Raw genomic sequence first — 26,264 nt, 5'->3', positions numbered from 1 at the left:
ACAAATAACAAGAACAGCATTGTTACAGATGATAATGCTCATGCCACCATTCTGACTTACCAAAGGATGCCCAAGTACCCAGTCGAGCAAGGTACTGGCTGGTATAAAGCAGGTTTATACAAAGATACTGTCACAGACAGCAACTTATTGGCACTCTGAAGCCAACTCATGGGACCATTTACCTAAACTCTAAGTGGTTAATAAACTGGCAAAATAATGTCCATTCACTGAAAATCCTTCAGAAATAATGCAAAAATATATCAGGTGAGCTATTTACTTCACATAGCTCAATCAGAGATCGCTGGGGATGGTCCCAGTCCAGGTGATGTACTGGTACACACAGACACAGCATTTGGCTGAGCACTTCTGGAGTCAGACCCCACTGCGAGCCCCAACTGTTTAAAAGCACAAATTGTTCTCTTGGAAAGAGTAGAGTGAATCGTTCAGTTTTTCAAGGCTAATCTACATGAGTTACTATTCCACATACATCATTGTGGTACAAATGATGAGCAGCTCCCAACAACACATAAGCAACTCACAGTTCCACAAACAGACTCACAGTTATTATAAAACTTCTGTTGAGGTCTAGCCTATACAAGTAGCAGGGAAGTATCTGAAGCAAGATGCAACAAAAGAATTACAGTCTCTATCTTGGTGCAGATGAGGATCACTCACATTCTGGTGAGTTACTGTGTCATCTCTCAGCACCATATGATCTATCATCCACATCACCCTTCCAAAACAAAATGAGCCTATAGACATTATCTTCTTAGCAAAGGGATTTTTCCTCAGATACATCAAAGGTCTTTGTCTCCAGTATTTGTTTTCATAAAGGCTTGAAGACATTTGCAAGGAAAACAGAGGGGGAAAAAAGTGTAGCCAAGTCTGAAAGTCTCTGTTCATGCTCTGCAACTTCAAAACAAACAGTGGAATCCTAACCAGCCTCTGAGGAACCAGCACCAAGACCTCGATCAGATGGGTGAAGTACTCCAAGAGGTAGTCTTCAGGGCAGCTAGCTTGGCAACAGAGGAGACTGTTCAGTGCTAGGCTGAACCACTGCCATCATACATTTTGAGGAAAACAAAAACCAAAAACAAAACCAAAAACATATATGGTGATCACACTCTTATTTCAAAGAAAGATTAAGCACTCACAGTTGCTATAATAAAAGCCATAAACAGCATCTGTGTCTTCCACTCATAACATACCCTCTTACATTAATTTAAAAACATTCATGCATCATATTTCAAAGTGTTGCTTCAAAGCAGTTAAATATCAGAAACACTGAGGTCTCAAACAGCAGAGCAGGCCCAAGGGTCCTTGCCAAAGGTGACTGAGAGAGTCAGAAGTTCACAGGCTTTATACATCTTTAGTTGCAACAGGTGCTCCATAGTGGCCTGGGAAAGCAGCATTTCCTATTTGATTACCTCATTTCCCTTCGTCGTACCTTAGAGCAGCAAGCAATGCTTACACTAGAGCAACATTCAGGAGCCCAGCACTGCCACAAAACCCTTGCAATGTCACCTGGTTGCAGAGCAAAGAGAAGGACTGAGAAAGTAAGTGTATGGCACCCTCTAGGGAGTAGTACATGAAAGACAAATTCACCACCAGACTGAGCTCAGTAGGTTAAATGTTTATAAATTAAATGACCATGTTTATAAAATATTCTCTTTACGGTAACAACAAGTAACTGCACTATCCACAACCTTTAAAACTGAGTGAGGCATTCTCCACCATAGCTAGGGAGACAGCCCAAAGGAAGGGCTGCAGGATTAGAATCGCAGTTTTCTATCTAACCTCTCGAAATATTGCATGGTTCACACTGGATGACAAGTTAGGCACAGACTTACCTTTATAAACTAAGAGTTGACCACCTGAAGGCTGCCGGTACAGCACAGTGCTACACGTGGCACTGAAAAATGGAGCAGGCTAAGAGAGCTTGTGTCTGTTCTCAGAGCAGCCTGTGCAACCCGCGTGGCAGAGCGCTACCTGGAGTGCAGGCTGCTCATGGGAGGACACGGACCGGGTACGGGAGGCCCAGCAAGGGCCCCGCAACAGCAGCCATGGGGCGGCTGGATAACTGGCAAGATCACAGGAGCTTGTGCTGCAAAACGTACTCTTACAGCTCTGCTGCTTCTTGACTTTGCCTGCTGAAAATGGAAATCATCATGTACAGATGGGGTGGGAGAAAAGCCTGATAACCACAGAAATGGGCTCCCTGTGACTGGTATTACACAGAACTTGTGTGGAGTACTCTTAATTACTCTCATGCTATATGTGTCCAAAATCCCACAGCAGTTTATGAAACAAAGTGACAAAAAAAGACTGAATTAAGGATTTTCAACAGGCTAATGACAGATGCTGGGCTAGAACACGCATCTCTGGAGCTTCTACCCCTACAGGGGTTTCTCAGAATATTATCTTTACACAAAATATGAAATAAATTTATGACTTGCATGCAAATAGTGGCCACATTCTTATTTTCAACTCAGGTGAAGCATCCTGCTGACTTTCAAGTAATTTCTCACTTTGACAGGTTGTTTTCTACAGTTAAAGCCTCCATGAGATCAGTGGGATCCTAGATTAAATAAAATGGGAGAACTGTAGTCTATAGGCAGTGACGAAAACCTTCTTATTTCAATGCACTTCAGTGGCTTCTATGTCTATAATAGCACTAAATATTCTGAAGATCAGCTAAGAGCATTGTCGTGGTTTCCTTCAGCATGTAACAGGAAAAAGAAATATTTAACTTCATACCAAAAATAACTACATAAAGTAAATGTTTGTATGTTTTTCAAAATAACATTTTTCTTTTTTTTTTTTTTTTTAAATGTTTCTCACATTGTTTAGCATTAAGAAAGAGTGAAATTAGATACTAAATGAATGGGTCAGGCTTCATCCACAAACCCTAACTGCTTACACAAGATGGGTACAGGCACAGGCCTTACCAGATAAGCTAGAAAAGCAGGACTCATGGCACATGTCAAAGAATAGCCAAGACAGAGGACATGAGTCTTTGCTCTGTATCCTTCAGTGGGACCCTGATGTCTGCTCATACAGAACTTCACCAACTCCACAGACCTGCGGTCTTTACCACGGATTGCAATTACTTCTTCCCCAGCACATCACTGCGTCTTGTGCAAAGACAGTTAACTTGGACAGTGTCTCTACCTAGATCACAGCTTTCCAGCACAGTCTCCCATTCTTTAGTATATCAGCATTCAGAATAATCACCTGAGAGCCAAACCAATTTTTGTTTGCATTAAAAATGACAAAGAAAAAACACTTTTTCCTGCGTATGAAGTCAGGCCAGAGAGGTTGAGCTGGCTCATCTCCTGTCTCCCAGTTTTGGTATCCTTCCTCCCTCCCCCTGCTCTCTCTCTCTCAGAGCCAGACTGACAGGATGAGAGTAGTATCCAAACCTTCTGCCTCTGAATCAGACTATGCACGTGATAGAGATCAGCCTCAATTCCCACCTGGCTCTGCACATGCTTTTCACAGGAGGGTTTTGGTTTTCAAGCCAAGAAATCCCTTTCCAGACTCCCTCACAAGAACAATGGACTGTCCCAGGGGAGCCAGGAGTTTAGCTGCCTAAAGCATTCCAGGTTAATTTAATAAATTTTTAATTCAAAACATCAAATGCCTTGAAGATAAGAATTTCCACTGCAAGGTGGGAGTTCCGCAGCTGAAAATAAAGGGGAAAGAGCTGGAAGCAGTGGCCAGCACCAAAATTATTATCAACTACTGATATGACATTGGCATGAGCAGACTTCAGTGTAGTCTTGGACATAATGCAAGCTATCTCTAGGAAAGAAAGTATTATACTATTGTAATTAATAATAATGACATGAATACCCTGGTGAAACACCGCTGAGAATATATGTACAGGTCTGGCCATCTTGAAGAATGAACCAGTTGCAGAAAAGACCTGCTAACATGACCAGGGAATGAATGTGTTGAAGAGAGGACTCAGTCCTCAGATAGCCAGTACAAGTCCACTGACACACTAGACTGAGTCCTGTGGAAGGTCACCAAGTCAGAGTTCCTCACGATACAGGAGGAACTGCTGAGAAAAATAAATTTGTCCAACCTTAAGAAATGAAGGTTGATGGGAAATCTTGCCAGTCTATACCCTTCCTAGCAATAGGGTATAGAGAAGACAGACTCTTCTTGGAAGATGCACTGACAGGGGATTCCAATTAAATGCAATAAAGTTTTCCACCATGAAGGGTGGTCAGACACTGGAGCAGGGAACTACAGAGACCTGTGTGATCTCCATCCTTGGAGAGACTAAACACTTGACCAAACAAGGGCCTAAACAACCTTATTTAGTTACACTTGCTTTGAGCAAGGAGCTGGACTTAACAACCTCTAGAAGTTCCTTCCAATCTAAGTTATTTTGAGACTCTGAAAGAGCACAGCTCATTCAGCCTAGCAAACCAGAGCCTGAATTTGTGCCTCCCTGGAAGAACCCTAAACACAACTGGAGCAGAAGAGCTACTAAAGCCAAAGGCTAACACAAAGACAAGAACAAGAGGATATAAACTGGCCATTTAGGCCATACAATTTCACTTTGCAGAAAGCTCTGTTTCTAACCTAACACAGAAACGAGCAAAAGAGGCTCCCAATCAAGCTTCTTTCAACTTTAAGTCAGCTGTAAAATCCCTGCTTATTATTTCAAGGCAATTTCACTTTGAGACAAGCTCTATATGCAAAGAGTTCAGCCTGGAGCAAGGAACCAAAAGGAACAATCTCATTCAATTTCAGAGCATAAGCTTCTACAGCTGCAAAATGGAAAATGAGGCACAACATGTGGATAAAGTAAGAAAGGAAATGCAAAGTAAAATTTGTACATGCAGAGGCCAGCAAAAACTGTGTTGTCTCAGGTGCTGATGTCCCATCACTCCGCTCCGCCAAGCAAAGCAGCTGCAGATGTATCCTTTTATCTGACAGGAAAGATCCCACAAGAAGAATATGGATTACTTCCACTAGTAGTATAATAACGTGGCTTCAGATCCTTCTTTTCTTAGTGCCAAGAATCCAACAGCAGTTTTTCCCAAAATAAAGAAGGTAAAAATCAGGACTCTGGAAGTGTTTCAGACTATAAATATTAAGGAATGATCTTGGGGTTTTTGTTTGCTTTTAAATATTGCTCAACAAAAGAAAGAACAAAAAAGCCCAAATCTGACAGGTTGAGGGGGAGCAAACCAAGAGGCCTTTCCCTGTTTGATCATGTCATGTATGTCCTAACCATGACATTTCTGGAGCTAAAGCACACTTGGCAAATCATGAATTTCTACACAGAATCCTACTGGCATACACATCAGTCTTCACAAGACAAGACATTTCAAAGAAACAGGATCCGTGGGTATGTATTGCTAGCTGCTATCACAAGAAGGTATCCTCTTGATTACAACAAGGGGTTGATTAGCCCCAAAACCTTTCCTTTCTTAGCAGATCTAGAACCTCAGTGAGGCTCATATCTTCCCCCTTTTACACCAGCCAGAAAGTCCAGTTGCATAATGGAGCATCGAGACCACCCATGTAACAGCATGCAAAAACCCACAAGGTCTCTCAGCCCAACAATCCTCAGTGGGATGTCATACCCCTTGCAGAAAAGACACACCTGGAGCAACTCATTCCCAGCTCTGCTGCTGCTTCTCATGCCCCACCTTAGAAAGTGCCTGAAAACCACAGTTTTGCCCTTATCACCATGGAAAGGAAAAAGCACTCCAAAAGGCAAACCAAAACAACTACAAGCATCCTGCACTTTTTAGAAATGATCTTGCTTTGCTTTTTTCACAGCACAGTAATGTGCTCACTGTACCAAGTTGAGTAACAGCTATTTTAGCATCTAATGAGTGACACTGTGGTGTTCTGTCCCCTGGACAGCTTCTCTGTGCAACATGTGATTTTCATTTCATGTCTCTTGCCAGGGTTTCACTCCCTTTCTTTTACTTGAACTGCAGAAGAGAATAAAATCATACAAAACCCAAAACTAACCAACCTGCATTGCTGGTACCAAGTAACATTCACTTCCACAAGGCTCTTCATTTAACTAAATACAAAATTAGCAAGACCAGTCCAACTCTAAGTTGTTTGGTCTGTATTTGTTAAGCTGTAACACAGTCTCTAAAAACATATGTCTCTTCTGGTTGGCATTTCAGGCAAAAATCTTTAGAAGAATAATATTTTGATTATTAACATGTGTGTTTTGAAAGATGAATACTGGACTCCAAAGGAGATAAAATATGAGTTGAAACTATGAACTAAATACACATATGTGCAGAGTTTTCATTCTCACTGTCTGAAATATATGATTGCAAGTCATTTGGTTTTGTTATTAAAGTCCTAATCGTATCTGCTTGACTTTACTTGTATTAACGGATATTTATAAAAAATACCCTCTTCCTGTAGGACCATTTCAATGCATTACTAAAAAAAAATAAATTAATCTAGTATATAACGGAGGGAACATTGTTCTCTCTTATTACGACACATCTCAAATGAACTTCCAAGGGATCCTAGTAATTTTAGGTAGTACCCAAATACTGACTTCTATTTAGTCTTCCAGGATTTCTGAGATAAAGAACAAAACAGCTAGATAATGCTTTTCAAGAAGTGGTATTTACACTTACAAATGTATTGATTTATTTCAGGGAAGCAATCAATTCTCTAATTGTGCTGAACATGCAATTAGATTTTTAAATAGATGACCAACTTCCTGGACCACCCTCTCATTCTTCTGCTGGCAGCTGAGTATTCAACAGGCTTATGATCTTAAGTAACTCCAGCTGAAAAAGTGCAAATGCATAAGTAAATAATTTAAATGTTACAGACTACACACTGGAACGTCAACCCTAAAAACTGTTTTGTTGTTGTTTTTTAAGGAAGTAAACACTCTGGTTGTCTACGCTGCCAAAGCTTTCATTAGAGTATGCGATATCCAAGTGAATACAACAGATACATGCAGATTCCCTTTAAACATCCCTTTTTCACACTAAGAAAAAATATTCTCAACTTTCTCTTAAAATTCTGGTAGAAATTAAGCTACAGAGATAGCAACTCTCCATTTCTGGTGAACTTTACCCCAACATATAATTATTGCTCTAGTCAGATTCAAGTCAGAAGTTAGCAATCATTTATCACTTTATGTGTAAAGTTACGATAATTTCATGTTAACACAGTTGCAGCCAACAGAAGAGCTCTCACTTTGGTGTCATTTATGCTTTTGTCAAGCACCTCAGCAAATTAGGAACAATTACATCTAAACAGAGACATACACACACACAACCAAACACACGCTGTAAGGCATAAGGGCGGACTTGGTTACATTACCCACTCTCAGTATCAGTGTCTTATTCTTGATGTAGTAATGCTAAATTCAATATGACTACTCTTCACAAAAGATTTATTCACAGAAAGGGTTGTGAAGCACTGGAACAGGCTGTGCAGGGAAGTGGTTGACCCACCACTCCTGAAGGTGTTTAAAAGATTTACAGATGAGGTTCTTAGGGACATGGTTTAGTTCTAGATTTAGGTTATGGTTGGACTCAATTATCTTGAAGGTCTCTTCCAACCAAAATGATTCTATAATTCACAAAAGGTCAAGTCGACAATTTACAAAGGAGAGCACTGGGGCAGATTGTCAGTGGCATATATAAGCACGGGGAAACGGAAGCCACAGCATTTCAAGTGAGACACCTTGAGAACATGTACGCCACCCAGCACAAGCTTATCAGCCGACCTCACCACTCTGTGAAGCAGCACACCCTCTCGCTTTCAAATCTCATGTATCAGCAACTGATTTGAAAAAACCACAAGCCTGAATGCCAGCCATAAAAGACGGCTGCACCCTAGCAGGAGGTACTGCCCTAAGTAAGTGAAGACATCCTGCTGAGCCAGTGTTCACACGGCTGTCAGCCAAGAGAAACAGCTGCAGTGAAAGGTCAAGGGAGGTTCACCTCTATCTTGGAATTGCTACTACCCTTGGACTGCAGATATCACTTGCTTGGGGTTTCAGGAGACAAAGGCACAATTAATCTGAAGGAAGGAATGGAGAAGATGGATCCATCATCCTGCTCCACATGTAGATTTATCTGCTGATCTGGGAAGCACATCATCAAATGACTCCACAATTATTATTTGACTTAGGAGTGCTGAGGAACCCAACATCTGCCTGTGACACACAACTTCTGGAAGCTCTAACCTGACCCAGAAGAGCAAACCACACCAGTATGGGTCCATGCTTTGAAGGTATATCTAATCCCACTTTCCAACTCAACTGTGCAGATCTGAAGACATTGCACTGTGATCAAAAGAATTAACAGGGAACTCTCTATTTTTTTTTTAACCAAAATCTGCTCAATTTATTTAAAGCGACAAAGATATTTAAATTTGGCTGTAATTGACATTGTCTATCACACTGTAGCAACAAATGTTGAAGCCCCAGATGGGTTAATATCTATGAGAAAGTCAACAGAACATCAAACAGAACAGGAAATGGTGTTTCCTGCCAAACTGTCTAAAAGCAGTCCTAACGTTAGCACTTGCTCTTCGCTAGTTTTTACTACAGTTATCTTACAGACAGACATGGAAAAAAACCAAGTGGAGCCCATGATAATAGTAATGAGAAAGTATTATTCCTTCATCATGGTTCAATTTTCATTTATTTTTGTACCTTTAAGACAGAGAAAAATAATTTTAAATTGTCCTTGTTAGCTGATGACAGCAGGATCTGTGTGGTATACTGGTTACGGGAAACACCTGTCATTCTGCCTTATTCTTTTTGCCCTACGTATGTTAACAACAATTAACTGAATGAAATCTTAGGCTGCCTATTACTTTCATGCATTTTTCTTCAAGAAAGGAAAAAAATCTTGATAAACAAGAATCAGAGGAGAATGGTGTACCAGCTAACGTGCTAGGCTTTTGGTACTGAAGGCACCTGTCTCAATGTGGTTGCCCCCTGAGGCACAGTTGTGTCAGTACACAAAGTTGTTAAATCAAAACCTAACATTTAACTGGACTGAAAGACAAACAACAACAAAAAAATCCAAAACACACAAACACACCTACTCCAAAACATAACGTACATGCCTTCACACAGCCCCGCAAAGAACAGCAGAGGCAGCCCAAATAGGCAGACTTCCAGGCAGCTCCAGACACGAGTGATCCAAAGGCTCACCCTCAACAGCCACAATGGAAAGACAAGGAAAAATATTATCTTCTTGTCCTAAATATTTGCATTTAGTATGACCTACCTAAGTTCTGTAGCATTACATGAAAATACATCTAGTTGCACTGATTCAAGCCTCCAAGCAAATGAAGAGGGAAGGAGGAGGGGGAGAGAAGGAAAAAAAAAAAAAAAATTAAAAAGGGGAAGGAAACACGTGAGAGGGATTTCTTTTTATTTCTTTAGTTTTAATTCCTGTAATTCTTGTATTTTAAACTATTAATAACCACACATAAAAGGACTTCTCATTTCTAAAAGTTTCATCCTTTTAACTGTCAGCAGTCGGTTGATACATGTCCTTTTGTAAAACCGCATCTGTTTTTTGGGGGCAAAATGGCAAGATCCACTTTGCTGCTGTTCCTTGAGAACAATCTTACTCTTATTGCCACTCTTAAAGCACATCCACCTTCACCTCGCACCAGTAACACAACCGAGGCTGACCAGATGCAATGCAAACCGTGCAAGGTGAATTCAAGAGGTGCTGCTGGGACGATGTCAGACCCAGGTACATCAGTTGGAGCCATGCATGAACCACCACATTAAGAAGTGACACCTCATTGCTGCAGCATACAGCTTCATTATCTCAGCTTTTCAAGCTCTGATTATAAGTCATTTGCTGATTGCCATTCTCAATAACACAAACACATCCCAAAAATAAAAAACCTCACATTTTCAAATCTGAACCCCTGCCAGATCCTTTAGGATTAGGAGTCAGACTCTTCTGAAAAATGTGCTGGGAAATAGTGGTAGGAAACAGAAAGCAAGAAGTGTCAGGGCACAAAGATCAAGTATAGCGGTCCTACAGCTTGTTCCAGCACATCACAGTATCCGTCAGCATGGAACTTAAATGCCAAGTATCTCTGCTTAAAACCCTCAAAAACATATGGTACATTATTCCAAGGAAATGAATGTTAGTCGTGGCAGATACCTATTTACTTAAGTCTATTTAAAAATAAGTATAACGTTCACAGATCAAAGCATTGCATTGTCTTCCACACTGTACAAAACAAGGAACCACTGATACAGAAATTCTTTAAGGTAACAGACAGAGCAGAGAAGCTCTCCTTTCAAGAAGAGTCACTAGACAGAACACCACAGGATAGCTGTTCAGTGAAGAGGAGGAACAGAGAGATTATCAGCTTGAAGAACTGGCAAGGAGAATTCCAGGAAGAAGTGGTTTTTCAGATGGTGTGGATGGCAAGCAAAGATAAGGTGACAGCTGCCGTAGTGTTCCCTGTATACAGAGGGGCATTAACAGAAGCTCAGAGACAAGTGGGAGACAGACACAAAGAGCAGCAAGGACTAAGGACTGGAAAGGACAAGGGCAGAAAAGCTGAGAGTGGGTAGATACGAGAATGAAGAAATGAGAGTAAAAGAATGTTTAAGTGCAACATACAGGCCATGCCTAGTCAATTTGAAGGGTTCTCATTGCAAGAACAACTTTAAAAAGAAAATAAAGGAGATAAAGCTCATATCGAGGCATATCATTTGTTGTGTCCTGCTGTGCTACTGCTCATCATGCTTATTGCGAGGCAAGTAACTTGTAACTTCCACCTGAAACCAGTCTGCAAACAGTTATCCCCTTACCCTTGCTGCAGAAAGGGGTAATAGTATTAGTAGTAGTAGTAGTAATAGTATTGCCTAGAAGGCAATAAGTATTTTATTGTCAACATCCACTGCAGGCTGGAGCTATCATCCTACATAAAAAACTCACCCCATTTTCTTCCATTTCTAAAATGAGCTGTTAAACCATAGGCTATTATTTGACCAGGAAAGAGGATAAGCTAAATTTCTGCTCATGTATCCCCTGAATTTCCATTTGGTAAGTTCTCCTAACTAACTTCTAGAACACTTCTCATTGATTCTGAGAAAGTTGTGAGGATAAAAATTAAGCAGCACTGAAAAGACCAGCATCATTCAATTCTACTTAATGTTCTGTGACTTAGTTTCCACCAGTGTTTGCAATTTTAGCTGTTTAATGAAATGGTGTCAGCAGAAGCACCATACAATCACACAGCTCTAGGAGAAAAACAACTGTTACTCATGCAAATGGCAACTGCTCCTTAAAGTGAGATGTGAGCTTTGGAACAGGCAGATGCTTTTTAGTAACTTGCTTTCAGATGAGAGCTGTGCATGATATTGCACTTATGTGTTGTTACTGTAAATTGCTCTTTATCTGCTGCTGGAAGTCCACCTGCTACACATGAATGGAAGGAAAAAAGTGTGCCTATATACTGACAATGGAGACATGATAGCTCAGCACATATTTTAGTATGCATTGCAAATATGTGAATACAAAAGATACGGACCACATGATTTTCTGGAATAAATATCAGTCTGCTCATTACTGTTTTTAATACTTACTCATCACTCCCTTTCTCTCTGCACACAGAATCAGAGATGTGACCCAGGACTTGTTTTCCCAAGGTCTCTCCCTGTCAACACACAGTGGATCTGTACTGCGTGCTTTCCTGTATTTTGTTCAGCAAAGCTCAAAAGTTCAAAGCCATGAAACAGTTCTATCCCAAGGATGGCCAAGTTTTGACCCCTGAACCACTTCTGAGTCTCTTACAAGTGAGGAAAGAAAGAAAAAAAAAAAAAAAAAAGGCAGCCAGGAAAAAGACTGTATGCTTCTATCTTCAAAGAGAGACTGATATTGCTACAAATATCACAAGTTAATTTATGACCTGTGAAAAGCAACAGAGGCATTCCTAACAAAAGACATCAAGCCTGGCATGTGCCATGGTACTTGCACAGCAATGGAGAAAACTCTTTCACAGGACGCACTCCAAAGATATTTATTATCTAAACCAGCACAGTTCAACCGATAGCCCCCAGGCTGACTTCAGCCCATCACTTCCAATCTAAAAGATTCAACAAACTCTGAACACTTCTTCCTGCACCTACTCTTACCATGGAAAATGTGCTCCATTTGTTTCCAAATGAGAGAGAAGAGGGATGCAGAGGATTGGCATCCTTCCCTCTCTCAAACTGCACATACACTTTACGCAATAACTGGGCATAAGCTGCCTTTCCTTTCTCTGTTCTGCTGACTTTTTGTCTTGGACTCTTCACTGGGGCTGCCAGAGCTTGCACAGGGCTAAAAGGGCAAGAAGCCAAAGGGTGGAGAAAGGATCAGGAAGAAGCAGCAACAAGTGTCTCACAGCAGAAGGAAGGGATGGAGAAAGTAGTTTCAGGGTTAGACACCACTGAGGCCCTGTCACATGCCACTGCGGCCAGAAGATACCAGAGCAATCCTCCCCCTGCCTCTCCTCAAATCCCTTCTCCAAGAATACTTGTTCTGTTATACACCTTAGCAGACACATCATCTGCAAACCAGAGCACCCCAGTATGCTCATTTCCCCCACCTCCAGCTGCAGCAACACCAAGCACACCTCAGTGATGGCTCAGGAGCCTGCAAGGGTCAGGATAAAGACTCGTGCTCCTGCTCAGACACCTCACAAGGGACTAGGTCCCAAATTTCCTTCCCCGTCCAACTCCCCAGCAAGCACTTGCACAGGTAAAGGGGTATAAACACTCTACAAACACATTTAATAGCAAACAATGCCATCATAAATACCAATGATTAAATAAGCCCAGTATCCCCGATGGACACCAGCTTCAATGCCCAGGAAGAGACATGCATCATGCCCCTATCAATACTGAAACAAATGGAGGATGCATTTAAAATAGAGACATGAAGCATTCTTTTAGAGTTTCAAAACATCCACACAGTGGAGAGGCTCTATCTAAAAATGCAACATAAACTAGACATAAGAGATAACAGAGAAAGGGTCTGGGGCAGAAAGGGAAGAGCAGTGCAACAGCTGCTGGACAGGAGTAGGGAAACAGGGCAAGAAAAGCAGGGCTTGTGCCCAGCATCACAGGCACAGTGGTCCACATTAATCCCAACTAGGCTGTACTTCAGAGCTTCCAAGTGACAAACTTTGTACTGGTCCCATATCGCAATAATTCTAGTCATAGAGTGAATGTAGAAGATGAACCAGGAGAGAGAAAGGCAAGGGAAAGTAAACCTTAGATCAAGAAGAAATACAAATAAATTGATAAAGTATCACAAGAAAACTGCTGGTAGCCACCCACAGCTCATAAAAGATTCCTCTAACTCATGCAAAATACAAAACTCTGGTCTAAATTTTTATGAATAATTTTCTGGAAGTCAGGAGAATTTATGTGGAGAGTGCAGGATTTGAAATCCATAAGGTTTACAAACCCCTCCAAATTGTCCCAGAGCTTGGCAGAAAACACAAACCACAGGAGAAGCTTCTCACACTTTAGAAGTATATTTTCTTCAAAACATGTCAACCTCTCCCACCAAAACAAGAAAAAACCTGACCTAGAACAAAGATCACTGAGGAACTTGCATCAAAACACACACATATTTAACCCATAGTTAAAGTGCTCCAGACACCTTTTGGAAAAAAGATGCTTCCAGGTCTGGTCTCTGCAGATCCACTGCACTCCCCACACAGTGAGGCTCTAACTTAGTCCTAGGGAAAGCAGAGGCACGTGTTGTGAGACACTCGAGAGTCCAGAATTTCATTCTTGCCTATGAATTAGAAGTACAATCCTCAAAATCAGCTGACATACATCACAGTTACAAAAATAGGAACATCTAGCAGAAAACATACAGAGGCAAACAATGCATTTAAATGATGACAGTTTAAAATCCACCATGGTTAACCAAACCCAAAGATAATAAACAAAGATTTTTCTTCTTCCTTTTGCTACTCTAAACATATCTAGTCATTCCAGTTTCAGAAAGAATATTTCTGTACTACTCTCATTGATAAATAGTAACACTTAAAAAAGGAAGCTTTTCTTCCCCCCCACACCCCCCCTGCATTGTATCCAACTTCATTGCATTCATTAAATTTCATTATATCTACATCATTTAATTTAGGTCAACATGTCAAAGTAACCTAGAATCATGTTTGCTTTAAGTCAGCCAACATTACTCTCAAAGCTGAAAGCCCACTTCAGACTGAATGATGGAATCGCCTTGTACTTGCTCCACACACCATGAAGTCAGAGGGGGAGAGCTATAATACACTCAGAATTCCGGAAATCACTACAGTGTTGACAGCTCACTGAATTTCTGTACAAACCGTATAATAGTAACTGTGCAGCAGTAGTGGGTAGAAAATCTAGCAGTAAGCTAATTGTTAATTAATAACAAATGAATTAGTAATTTCAAATGTAATATGGTGTATTTTATTCATTTTTTGAGCTTTGTTTTGAGTCTGCAGAAATAAAACCTTGTTTCACAGAGGCAGCAGAAGGCACTTGTTGGAGGGGGGCATCCATCCATTTCCCTATACTCGCCTGGGATCTCCCAACAGCAGCTCCAGTTCGCAGCGCTATCTGCACAGTGTGAACCCGCGCAAGTCACAAATGTATCCAGATTTCCTCATCTGATTTATTTTTATACAAGCTTAAAGCACGTCTACATTGTGTCATCTCAAAACATTACATTGTGTTCCAAAACATGAAGTATTTGGGTTCCAGCTGAAAAGTAACATTACAGCACCCAAGCAAGGAGGCCAGACAACTTTCAGGGGACAAGCTGGGGAGGAGAGACTGAGGAGTACCATCCCCAGTGCTCCAAGGGAACTCTCTCCCTGTATTTGTAAAGCCCTGTGTAAAATTTAAGAACAAAAAAAAAAGCAATATTGACCTCTTGCCTGTATGTATCATGGGGGGAGAAAAAAAAAAAAAAAAAAAAGTACCAGAGATGAGGAGTAATCTACTAAAAATATATTTAAGGAACGTGTTTAGGTTGCAATTATGTATCATGGACATGGAGGGGAAAAATAAGATTACTGCATTGTAAGCCCAAACTGAAAAACAAAGGAGAAGAGCGGAAAAAGAAGAAAAAAACCTTCCAAGCTTCTCCTATAAGAGAATGGCTCCAGAAGGCTTCACTGGCACTCAGCACTAGCACTATTGCTGCTTGCTGCCCTCCTATTTGGAGCCTGTTTGTGTTCTGCCCAGACAGGGACAACAGGAGCAGAAGTCATTTACGCTAAACAAGCACACAAAAGGCAGCAGCTCTCAGTTTCCTTACATTTAACATGAAAGGCAAAAATCTGCCTGAGTCAGAAATTATAATGGAGGTCAGACTACAAAACAGTCTTAACAGTCAGGCAAATTGTTCAGCCATATGGGGCAAGACAGTCCATGATGGGGATGAACTCTGTGACAATCGTTCTAAGACACTTAAAATAGATTCATTGCATGCTCTTGAGCAGTTAGCTCCCGGTGTTATGCTTTTCTTATAAACAAAGATTGGGATAAAGTTGGCATTTGCTAATACAAGAATACACAGTTGGTATAAAAGAGACAGCAAATACAATCTAGTTTCAGAAAATTATTGGTGAGTTCTGTGAAATGCAGGCAATCCTAAACTGGAAACATCACACACACTGCAAGTAAGTCTTTATTATCTGTGTAATAATCACATCTGTGTCACTATTTCATAGACTTTTGACCTTGTGTTAGAAGAGTTACAAACATGTTTTGACTTCTGGAAGTGACATACGCACTGCAGAACTGCCTGTTACAAACCACAACAACATTAAACCTTCTCTCTGTGCAACTGTCCTCCTCCAAAGCCAACACAAGGCTTAATTTTCCAGATTCTCTTTCTCTTTTCTACTGCTGTTCATTCCTTCCCTCCCCAGACCCCTTATTTAACCTTGTAAGCAAGGGGAAAAAAGTTAATGCAGCTTCTATAAACTGAGAGCATTTTGAGTTACTCAAGCTGACTCACTTCCCATTAATTTAAAACAAAGTGTTAGTCAAGTGACAGATTCAAGACAACAGTAAAAACTCTGCATTTAAATCTGAGTGCCTGGATCTCTCTACCTACCAATTGACTGCCTGGGGTTGCATATTAAGGGCTTATTTGCACGAGTTATTCACCAACCTGACGAATCTTTCTTGTAGCTCTCTTCATTTCTTTCCTTCGTTTTACTGTCTTCTTCAGTCTCTCTTTCCCCACAAAGTCTTTTCTCTTTTCCCCCATTTTCTCCAATGCTTTAAGCTTCTTTCTAAAACGTTTTCTTTCCTTCTCTGTCTCCACCCTGAGGCTTCCCTTCTCTTATCTCCTTTTCCTCATTTCTGCATCAATTTAATCCCCAGTGCCACTCTCAGATGAAGTTCCTAGAATTGCTCAGGAGAAGACTTTGGCCCTTTTGTCCATCTGCAGAGGAGGGAGCTGAGCAGCTGGAGAATGTGCAAGCAGTGCAGTCTCGCCTCTGCCCTTTGCTTGCTGTGCCCTCACATCTGGGCTCTGCAGCCAGCGAAAAGCATCAGATCCTGGTCAGGGCCACATCACTGCAAGCGTGCTTGGGACACCCTAGCTGAAGAACGGCTACAAAATTACTTGTCAGACACATTGCTGAGAAAGGAAACTACTTGCAAATAACATGGGTCTTGTCTGTGAACAGGTGAAGCACGTTGTACAGGATATTAATTAAAGATAAATTCTGTAACACAGATGCACGAGCAAGGTTCACAGGTAAAATACAAATATAAACAATTTGTTTAATACTTCACACTTCATTCACAACAGACATCTAAAATCTGAAATATGCCTGACAAGTTGTCCGCTCTGAGCAAACTGTAACTCATCTCAAATGCAAAGGCTCACAAAAGCAGAACGCTCACCAACCTTAGGCTGCAGATAATAATCCTTTATGCCTGTGCCATGAACAAACTCTGTCTCTCCTCAACCACCAAAATAGAATGATGTTTTTACTCTATGCATGTGCTTTTAAGATTACTTCACCAGGCAGGCTACCACCTCAGCCTTAACCAAAGAAAACACAATAACAAGAAAGAGCCAAGACATTAAGAAATTGGCACAGAAATTCACAAAATATGTAGTAGGTGGCATGTGAAGACTGTGCATACACATTTATGTACAAAGACACGGAGTCTATTCTGTATACAAAATCATGGCATATTCACTGTCTCTATAGATGCCTTAATTTGGTTCAGCTTGGACAAACAGCAGACATTAGAATATCCTCAGAAGAAAGGAGCCAGTTTCTGTCTTTGGAATAGCTCAGTTAACACTGTATCTTCTCAACAGATGAAGTTTTCAGTGGCACTTCATTCTCAGGCCTGATTCTCAACAAGGAATGCCAGCTGAGGCACGGCCACGTTACATGAAAAGGCCATAAACCATGATCCTACAGTATAAGCACAGCCAAAGCTCTGTTATTATTATCCAGGGTACCAAGGCAGTGGGTGCTCTCTGTGAGGCTGTAAACAATACACATCACCCTTCTTGAGAGACTACAATACGCCACTGGAGTCACAAAAAAACCCCACCAACAGCTTATTATCTACCCAAAGCTAGAAATATACAATGCCAATATAAATAGAGACTTTATTTGTTAAGAACATACCATATGAAATACACATTGAAAACAAATGGAATCCATTCTTTCATGGAGGAATTACAGTGGTCCCAGGTAAAATAACAAGGAGAGAAGAAAAAGGGGGAAGAAAAGCCATGTAATCCAGCCTTCCACTTGAGAGAGCCTGTGTGAGGCTCTTGGACACCACAACTCTGTGCTTGGCTGAAATGTGATGGAAAGAAACCTCTGCCAAATGAAAAAAAAAAAAAAAAAGCCACGAAACACAGACACATGGAGCAACAGCCCAATTCCAGACTGCTGTGAACTTGTTTAAGTATGGAAGAGAGATGAGCAGCAGGACCCTCCACAGCTCTTATAAAAACAGTGCCACAATACTTGATGTAAAGGATAAGTACTGCAGCCAGCAGTACTTAGCCAGATTAATTGAGATCTGGAAATAATAGCATAACATGAAGTTTAATATTAGCTAAGCAGCTACCAAGCTGATTTCTAGGAGTACTGACTAGCCCATCCCTATTTTAAAAACTTCCAGTGAAATACTGCTGCACCTATAGATACAAACAAAGCAACAGACCTATTAATACCCTTTTCTGGCACACAGCTATTCAGCTTTCCTGGGAAATGGCAGTGAATGTTTATAAAGCAACCTTCCAACAAGCCTCTTCTTTTAGAAGACACAAAGAAATTAACAACAAAGTTTCAAAATACAATAAATTATTTACCTTCTAGATGATGCTGATCTGTTTCACTGACTAGTTCGCTGAATTGCCTAACGAGGCACTTATGGTAACAACCTGAAGTAGTGCCACACACCATTAACACCTGATAGCACCACTCCACCTGCTGAAGAATTTGGTAATTAACGCAGAATGTGTTATTTGTGCCAAACCACTGTAGTCACTACCCCCTACCTACAAAATATACACAGATATTCCACCCTCAACCTCTGTTTCCACTTTCTGTCTTTCAGGGCACTACAGAAGTTCTTCTCGTATAAGATACGGTTCCAAATGATAAATATCCTTACTTCTGCAATCCCCTTTCCCCTGATTACACTGACTCTTTTTTCTTCCTACAGTTTTTTGTGCTGAATGACAGCAACAGTTTTTCCCATATTAAATGAATAAATATGAGCAAAAGGGAAAGTACACAAAAGAAAAAGCACTATATTGGAATACAGTAAAAAGATAAAAGACACAACACTCCACTTTTCTCCAAAACAGTTAGAGTCAAACAGGCATTTGATTCCCCAGGCTCTTACCAAATGGCTAGGACACAAATGACCCTGACTGCAGGGGCTGTGACAAATCCCTGCTGACAGAGGCCCAACTACAATTCAGTATAGCACATTTTAAAAAGCAGTACCGAAAGCTTAATTTTTTACACTTAATTCTTTAGATTTTACACCTTTACAGTTTCCCTACTTTGTAGCAACCAGTTATTTGCAGACTCTTGACAGCAGCTGTGCCAACTTTCAGGACACTCCAGCACAAGTCAGAATATAATGTGCTGATGCATCCAGAGCAAGATGTGGTAAAAACCAGTGCACCTCACTGAATACACAAGATTTTTTCTCTTCTGCAAGAATATTTACTTCTGGTACAAAAAAAGCTGCTACAAGTTCAGCCAGGAATTTCAGGTCCTGTGGAGCTTTTCTACAATAGCAACACAACGGCCTTACCGCAACGGCTGTGCCACCCCAGTGTCCCCCTGTGCAAGGCACACAAGTCAGTGGAGCCTCCCTGGAATACACACCTCAACAGACCTGCCAGCCTTGGTGCTCTGCTGAGGGTCCAGAGGCAACGATCGCTGCCCAGCACAGAACATCACAGCTCCACGTGGCAGCCCCAAACCTGGCTACGGACAACCAGCAACCCCGGTTATGGCTGCCAAGGGATCTTCTACTGCAATGGTTAATTCTGCTCATTCTTAGTTGATATAGCTAGAAAAGATTTAACCCTGAACATAGCAGCTTTGTACCCCAGCATGAGTCCTCAGCATAAGGTATTTTATAAAAGTTTGCCTTTCAGAGGCAACACTACTGTCAACCCAAACCAGTATGGTAAAAAGATGGTAACTTCATTAAGTTTCCCAGAGCCATACATATATACATATTCAACACAGCAAGCAACCCAGACTTCAGAACCATCGTGCCGGCTGGTGAATAAAATGTAACATCTGGAAGCCCCTAAGTGCTCCCACTGAGCAGTATAACTGAAACCAGAATTTGGCCTGGTGTCTTCAAATCTTAACTTCAGTATCTTTAAAAGACCATCTTTGCAGAACTGCCTGCATTTGCTTCAGATAACGAATCAAAAGCCCTGATGAAATCCAGCACCAGTTTGTTTCATTAGCCAACAGGAAGTCAGACTCACAAAAGTGGTAGATGATTTCTGCCACCCCACAACTGAAGTATTGACATTTTAAAGAGTGACTGAATAAAAGTTAACTCAAATGCAAAAGCAGTAAATAAATACTACATTCTTAAGTTAGCAGTATAAGATATGTTACCAACACCTTAAAAACCCACTCTCCTCAATGGAACCAAACCATTAAATTCAGATTTGCTTCAATCTCATTCACTGTTTTTGTTTCCATTCTTGCAGCAGAGACACAGCAGAATAAAACAGACTTCTAACAGAACTTAATTTATAATACATTAAAATGCAATCAGACAATACAATAGTTTAGCTGGTATATGGACCTAAATACACTCTCAAGGGACAACTATTCAGCAGTGTCTGGGCAGAGACCAAACCAAGTGTGATAGTTCCCAGAAAGTTTCCACCAAAACTTTATCAGCATAGTGCATCCTGTTTGACAACAGACCAAACTCTGATCTCCACGTGCCCAGAGAGCAGGAGCGTGCAAATCTGCCAGCAATACGGTTGTAGAGACACTTCAGGATTTGACAAGGGCTGACAGCATGTACAACCTTTGCAGGACAACAGGAGAACAAGTAAGTTTCTACCAAGGTTTCACATGTCAGAAGCTTAGAAACGCTATATGAAGACCTTCAAAGTTTACTGCAAAAGCTTTGCAAATCCACTGAGGCAAAAGAAACAACTCGCATTGGGTACACAGCATGAACCAGCTGGCTTAGCACTGATCCCGTTTCTAGTGGGCAAGGCCCCTCAGAAGGCAGAAACAGCCTCCTAACTTCATGGGAACATAGTTACAGAATTATTTCCCCTTTTATGCAGAGAGGGAACACACTGCATTTAGGCACTTGGATGGGGTAAACTTTGATGAGTGATGGCATTTCACTTACAACTTTCTCTCTTTCAGCTATTTAGTCTATTTCATGAACTGCCTTGCCTGGAAAAACTAGAAAAGCAAAATATTTATCCGAGTGACATGATTCATAGAAATGATATGTTAAATCATCTAAGGACTCATTTATCTCTCATAACACATAACTAAATCAAAGGGGATCTTAACCTAAAAATGGCTAATAAATGACTCATAAATGGCTAGTGATTCAAAAAGGTTGGTGGACGCTTCTTTGTGAACCCCTACAATTTGCCATCCACATCTATCAGTTAAGTTCTTACATACAACCATGTAAAGGGAAGAGAAAATACCATCAAAGTAGTGTGACAACAGCCCTTTTATACTATTCTAACGAAGAAACATGGGGACTGAAGCCTCTCGCAACACATTGTAGAAGCTAAAGCTACTAGGAAGACCAGGATCTGTTTTTGTAGCACTTTAGGCCCCCTTCCCTGGGGTTTCCAGTGGAAATCACCAAGAGTGCACACGCATCTCGATAGTTATGGTTATATCCGACCGTACGGGCTGTGAAGTACCTAAAAATCACGTGACTGACAACTGCTCGGAGAGCCGGAGTGCGGGGTCCCGTCCCCTGGCACACATCGGGCTTATTGCGGCACCGATAGCCGAGTCTTCGCGGTTCACTTCATCTGTCCGCGAGATGCTCATTCACAAGAAAAGAAAAACTCAAGAAAGGACGACAGCCCGAGAAGAGAGAGGGACACCAGCTGCTGCCTGTAACCCTGAAACGGGGAGGCGCGGCGGCACCGTCGGTGACTAGCGGGCCGGCCAGCGCTCGCCCGCAGGCTGCTCGGCGCGGGGCGGCGGGGCCGTGCGGGCCGGGGGAGCCAGCGCGGCGCCCCCGCTCCGGTGCCCGCCGGGGCTACCCGCAGCACCGCGCCTCTCCCCGGCTCCCGAGCGCGCTTCGCACCTGGGCCGCCCCGGTCCGCTCGGCGCTGCCCCGCCGCACTCACCCGCTGCTGGAGCCGCCCGCTGGCGGCGGCCGTGGCCGCGCTGTGCCGCAGCTCCGCCGCCTGCCCCGGCCGCAGCAGGCTCCGAGTGAAGCGCCGCGTCCGCTCGCCGGCCATGGGCGCCGGCAGCCCTGCGCTCCGGCCGCTGCTCCCCGCCCGGGCCGAGGCGCCGTCAGGAAGCGGAACTGGGGGTTTCCCTCCCGCTCCCCCCGCTCGGGGGAGGTGTGCGGGGCGGGGGCCGCCCGCCACCGGGAAGGTCGCAGCCCCTCCCCGGGGAAGCGTCGCACCCCCGCCGCTGTCGCTGGCCATGTGCATCGCGGCCGAGCGCCGGCCCCGGGACGGCGCGGCGGGGACAGCTCTGTTCCCGCCCCGGCAGCTCCGAGGCGGCTGCGCGCCGAGGGGGCGAGGGGGGCCCCCGCGGGGGCTGAGAGGGAGCCCGAGCCGGGCCAGCGCAGGTACCCCTCTGTGCGTGCATGTGGTCACCGAAGGATGCTTTTCTAGGATGGCTGCCGGGCTGGGCTCGACGGAAGATCTACTTTTGGTGTTAACCACTCGCCTGGGTGGGAACGTCAGCTCACCGTCCAAGCCCAGAGCCTGGCCACCAGGTTTCATGAGAAATCTAGTCTCTGGTCAGCCCCACCGTCCTTATTGCTGTGGGAAGCATCCGCCAAGCAGCAAGGGCTGCTGCTGTGGCCCCTGCACCGCGTGAGGCTGGATGTCTTCCAGCCCTTCTGCCAGTTGGCATGGCATCCCTATTTCTTCACTATGGAAAACTCTGCCAATACACAATTAAGTTTAGTCATTTAAGCCCACAGAAGTTAGACAACAGTCACAGCTCTTCCCCTCGAGCAGAATTATCGTATCTTCTTTTAGCAGGGTTACAGCTTTATGCCTTAACACCAAGCTGTAATGTAGAGAACATAGGATTGCTGAGAGCCATGTCTGAATTTCTTCACACAAGAGTACTTATAAAAATTCTGGATTGCAGAGGAGAATGTAATTCAGTTACACTGGTAGGTGTGGAAAGGAGGTAACCATGAGTGATCACACATTTGCGTGTGTGGCAATCCCTGTAAGACAGAAGTGAAATAAAACCTGAGAACTTCAGGTGTAATCCCTGACAAGGCAATGATGCTGCAGAAGTGTGAGGGCACCATCTGAAGGTGCAGAGGCGCTGAGGCACGAAACCCAACAGTCACTTAACATTTAGTTAGACTGTTGTATTACGAAATGAAATGTTGCAAGAACTCCTGGCTTACATCCTCACAAGGAGCACACTGTCTGTTTTGAGGTAGTTGGCTGTAAGTCAGTGTAGGTATCAGCGTGCTATAAATTCACTGCAACCTCTGCATAGCTCCCAGTTCTTTCCTCCAAACTTACTAAAGATACCAAAGGCAGCAATAAGAGGGCATCACAGGCCAGAGCTTAAGTATTCCTTTGCAAGGGTAACATTTCCAAGTAAGCTGAATTATCTCAAGTCGGTTAAGCATGGTTTAAAACAATTAAAGATACTAGTGTAGATATTTCTGAGACTGAACAGGTGTTATAATATCTTGGAGACTGTACTGGTTTGAAGCTAAAGCTCAGTAAGAAAGTACTACTGGATTTGAAAAGTTTTCTTGCTCTTGAGAAATTTGACACAAAAAACCATTGAGAGATGGAAAAAGGAGACTCCATTCACTTTGCAAACAATCCAGATAAGGCTCATTATAGGAAACTACAGCCTGATGTTGCCAAGAAAAAAGTTAGTAGCCTCAGTTACTCTAAAGAAGCATTCTTCCTCAATACAAAGATGTAATTTATGATGAGGTTGACTACAGTTTGTTGCAGACAGCAAAGAAAACACACATTACATCTGTGAAAAAGGATAATGAAAATCAATGGTTTCTTCTGTTCAATATGTGCATTAAATTCTGGAAAATGATTTTAAGAAAATAATCGCCATAATCCAGGTCAGGAACCTGCAGCCATCCCTGGCTTTGGGCACAGTGCTGTCACTGCTGCTCAGATGTGGTCAGCTCTGTGGTCAGGCAGTAAGAGCCTGTGATCCACATTACTTCTCTCTTCAACAACTATACACGGGCAAGCTAAGGGTTGAGTGAATATGCAGATAGTTGTCAGAGAGCAGTTGGTTGCTTAAATCTCTTAACAGGCATCAAGAAATAAATGAGCCAGCTGTTTCTGCACTACAAAACATTTTCAAGCCTGAAGAAAAGCAAGAAATATCCACAAATACTAAAATAATGAGGAAAAAAAAAGGCAGTTGGATTAAATACAACACATATTGTTGGTTATCATCGTCTTAAGTAAACATTTAGTGATGGTCTGGACAATGATCTTTGTCAAAAATGAGCTGAGTCTGCCTCTGAAATTGTCACGCACAGTGCAAAACACAAGTATCCAGGATTTTCCATGCATTTGGTTGTTTACTAAATAATTATTATGCAAAATTAATTATTTTGCTTTGTCTCAGGGTTCCTCTGTATTTTGGAAGTTGTTTAGTTTTCAGATTTCAGTCAGTTGTTACACAGGGCCACTGTACTTTTTAGGAGTCTTTCCATTCGATTTTGAGTATCCCATAGTGTAGTTTTAGCATGACTGCTAAAAAGAAAGAAAAGTATATAGTATATAGTATACCCTCCTCCACCTTCAAAAAAACTGTTACCTTGATAAACCTGTAATTACCATTAGTGAAATAACAATAACAGCAGAGTTGTAGCTTTGGATATTCAGCAAGTCTTGGGCTAGAGATCAGGAGTTACAGAAGCAAGTAATTCTTAAAACATTAGTTTGAAGACTATTCTTACCACTACTTAAAACCGACCCTAAGAGTTGGGTGATTATAATAGCATCACTGAGGGAGAGCAATTTTAGCACAGCAGACAATGGCTGGCAGAAAGTGCTTGGATTGGGTTTCCAACTCAAAACCAGCTTTGGATCTAGAACACTTTTTCTCAAAGTTCAGGAATGTTTGGACCAATTTTGTTTCAATACTACTGGTAATCAGAAGCAAAATCTTCAATTTGCATTTGCTTTAAGTAGTAAGATCATGTGATTTTTGTCTCCTTTTAACCAAGAGCATGAAAACTGTTTTCATTCCAGCTGTGTGTTCGCTAGGATAAACAATAGTTGCACTTTCTCACAAACACAACAAAGAATCACCTCCCCAGTAGTCACTTCCCACAGGCATATAGCAAAAGAAAAGACATAGCAAAGCTCAGTTTAGTGTGCTTCTTGAACAGGTTTGGTAACCTAACATTTCCCAGTACTGCTTTTGAAGCAGATTACAGGAGTCTGTCATTATATACACCTCTGCTTGCAAGCTTACCCAGTATATATTGTCATAGTTTTATAACGCAGCAACTTCATTATTGGAGGACTCCCAATCATGCCAAAAAGGTTACAAAGGAATGTGAGTGTTTAAACATTTTACCTAAGTTTTCTTTGTCCCTGAAACAGTCACTTATTTGATTTGTGAAAAAGTTGTTAGTTTTCTTCTCTCTCAAAGCTGATGCACGCAAATTTCAAAACAAACATTTTTTTCCTTGACAAAATCCTGTCTCTCAGCCTCTACCTCTTCAGTCACTGTTTGCAGCCTTAGTTCTGTACTGTTAGCAGCACACACTAACTGCAAAGTGAAACTAACGGCTGTGGATTTTTTATTATCTGAGCTGCAAAAAATTTTAAACACACTGTATAATGCAGCTTCATTTTCTCTTGGGCTTTGAATTTCTTCCTGTGTGCAATGAGATCAATTCTCCTGTCCATGTGGCCTCCCATAGCTTCTAGTACAATTTTAAATTGTCACTAACAAGGCTGTTTGCTGGAATTTAGCAATCTCCATCACTATTGATAGCCCAAGAGAGTTAATTTTTTTAACATGATTTTAAATGCAAGTGCCTTTTAAATTGGTCCAGCAATTCAGAAACTTGTAAGACCTCAGTATTCACTTCCCAACTTGTTCCCACTCCATCTGATTTATCACAACTGACAACATTGCGCAATCTTTAACGCTTCTGCTACCTGCAGAACATAGCACACAACCGGCTGTATGTCTTTAATGACTCAAGAGGAAGCAGGTAATTAAATGTAAACCTCATACACCAGGCAAACATGTATCCTTTTTACAGACTTCTTATTGTTACAGTAGTCACACTGCTTGTAGAAGACAGGCTTTGTACTTGGTTTTACGGGCTCAAAGTCAGAATATTTTTCCTTAATTACGGAATAGCAGATCTGACCTCATATTTAGTTACACTGCAGGGTTAAAATTCTTGTCCTTTTAGAGGCTAGATATAAAAAGTTGAGGAGAAAAGAACACTGGAGGAAAAAATCTGCTATACTGAAAAGACAACGTAGTATTCAAGTACACAATTT

The 26,264-nt window shown here is 41.9% G+C and overlaps 1 protein-coding gene across 7 annotated transcripts in view; it reads right to left on the bottom strand.

Moving 5' to 3' along the window:
* The window catches only part of DOCK10 (dedicator of cytokinesis 10), a 154,125-nt gene extending 131,876 nt beyond the window's left edge, over nucleotides 1–22,249 (bottom strand). For 6 of the 7 annotated variants that reach the window (XM_082057115.1, XM_082057108.1, XM_082057112.1 and 3 more), the window contains exon 1: nucleotides 21,891–22,249. In XM_082057115.1, coding sequence (XP_081913241.1) covers nucleotides 21,891–22,202 — 312 coding nt within the window. In that variant the 5' untranslated portion in view covers nucleotides 22,203–22,249. Of the gene's footprint in view, nucleotides 1–16,181; nucleotides 16,402–21,890 lie in introns of those variants that run through there. The other variant, XM_082057114.1, reaches the window with a different exon arrangement.
* Nucleotides 22,250–26,264: the final 4,015 nt, after the last annotated feature.

Source organism: Streptopelia decaocto (assembly GCF_964273445.1).
Source record: "Streptopelia decaocto genome assembly, chromosome: 6".
Lineage (NCBI taxonomy): Eukaryota > Metazoa > Chordata > Aves > Columbiformes > Columbidae > Streptopelia > Streptopelia decaocto.
Note: the sequence above shows the minus strand (reverse complement) of the source record. Positions and strands in the feature narration are given on the sequence as shown.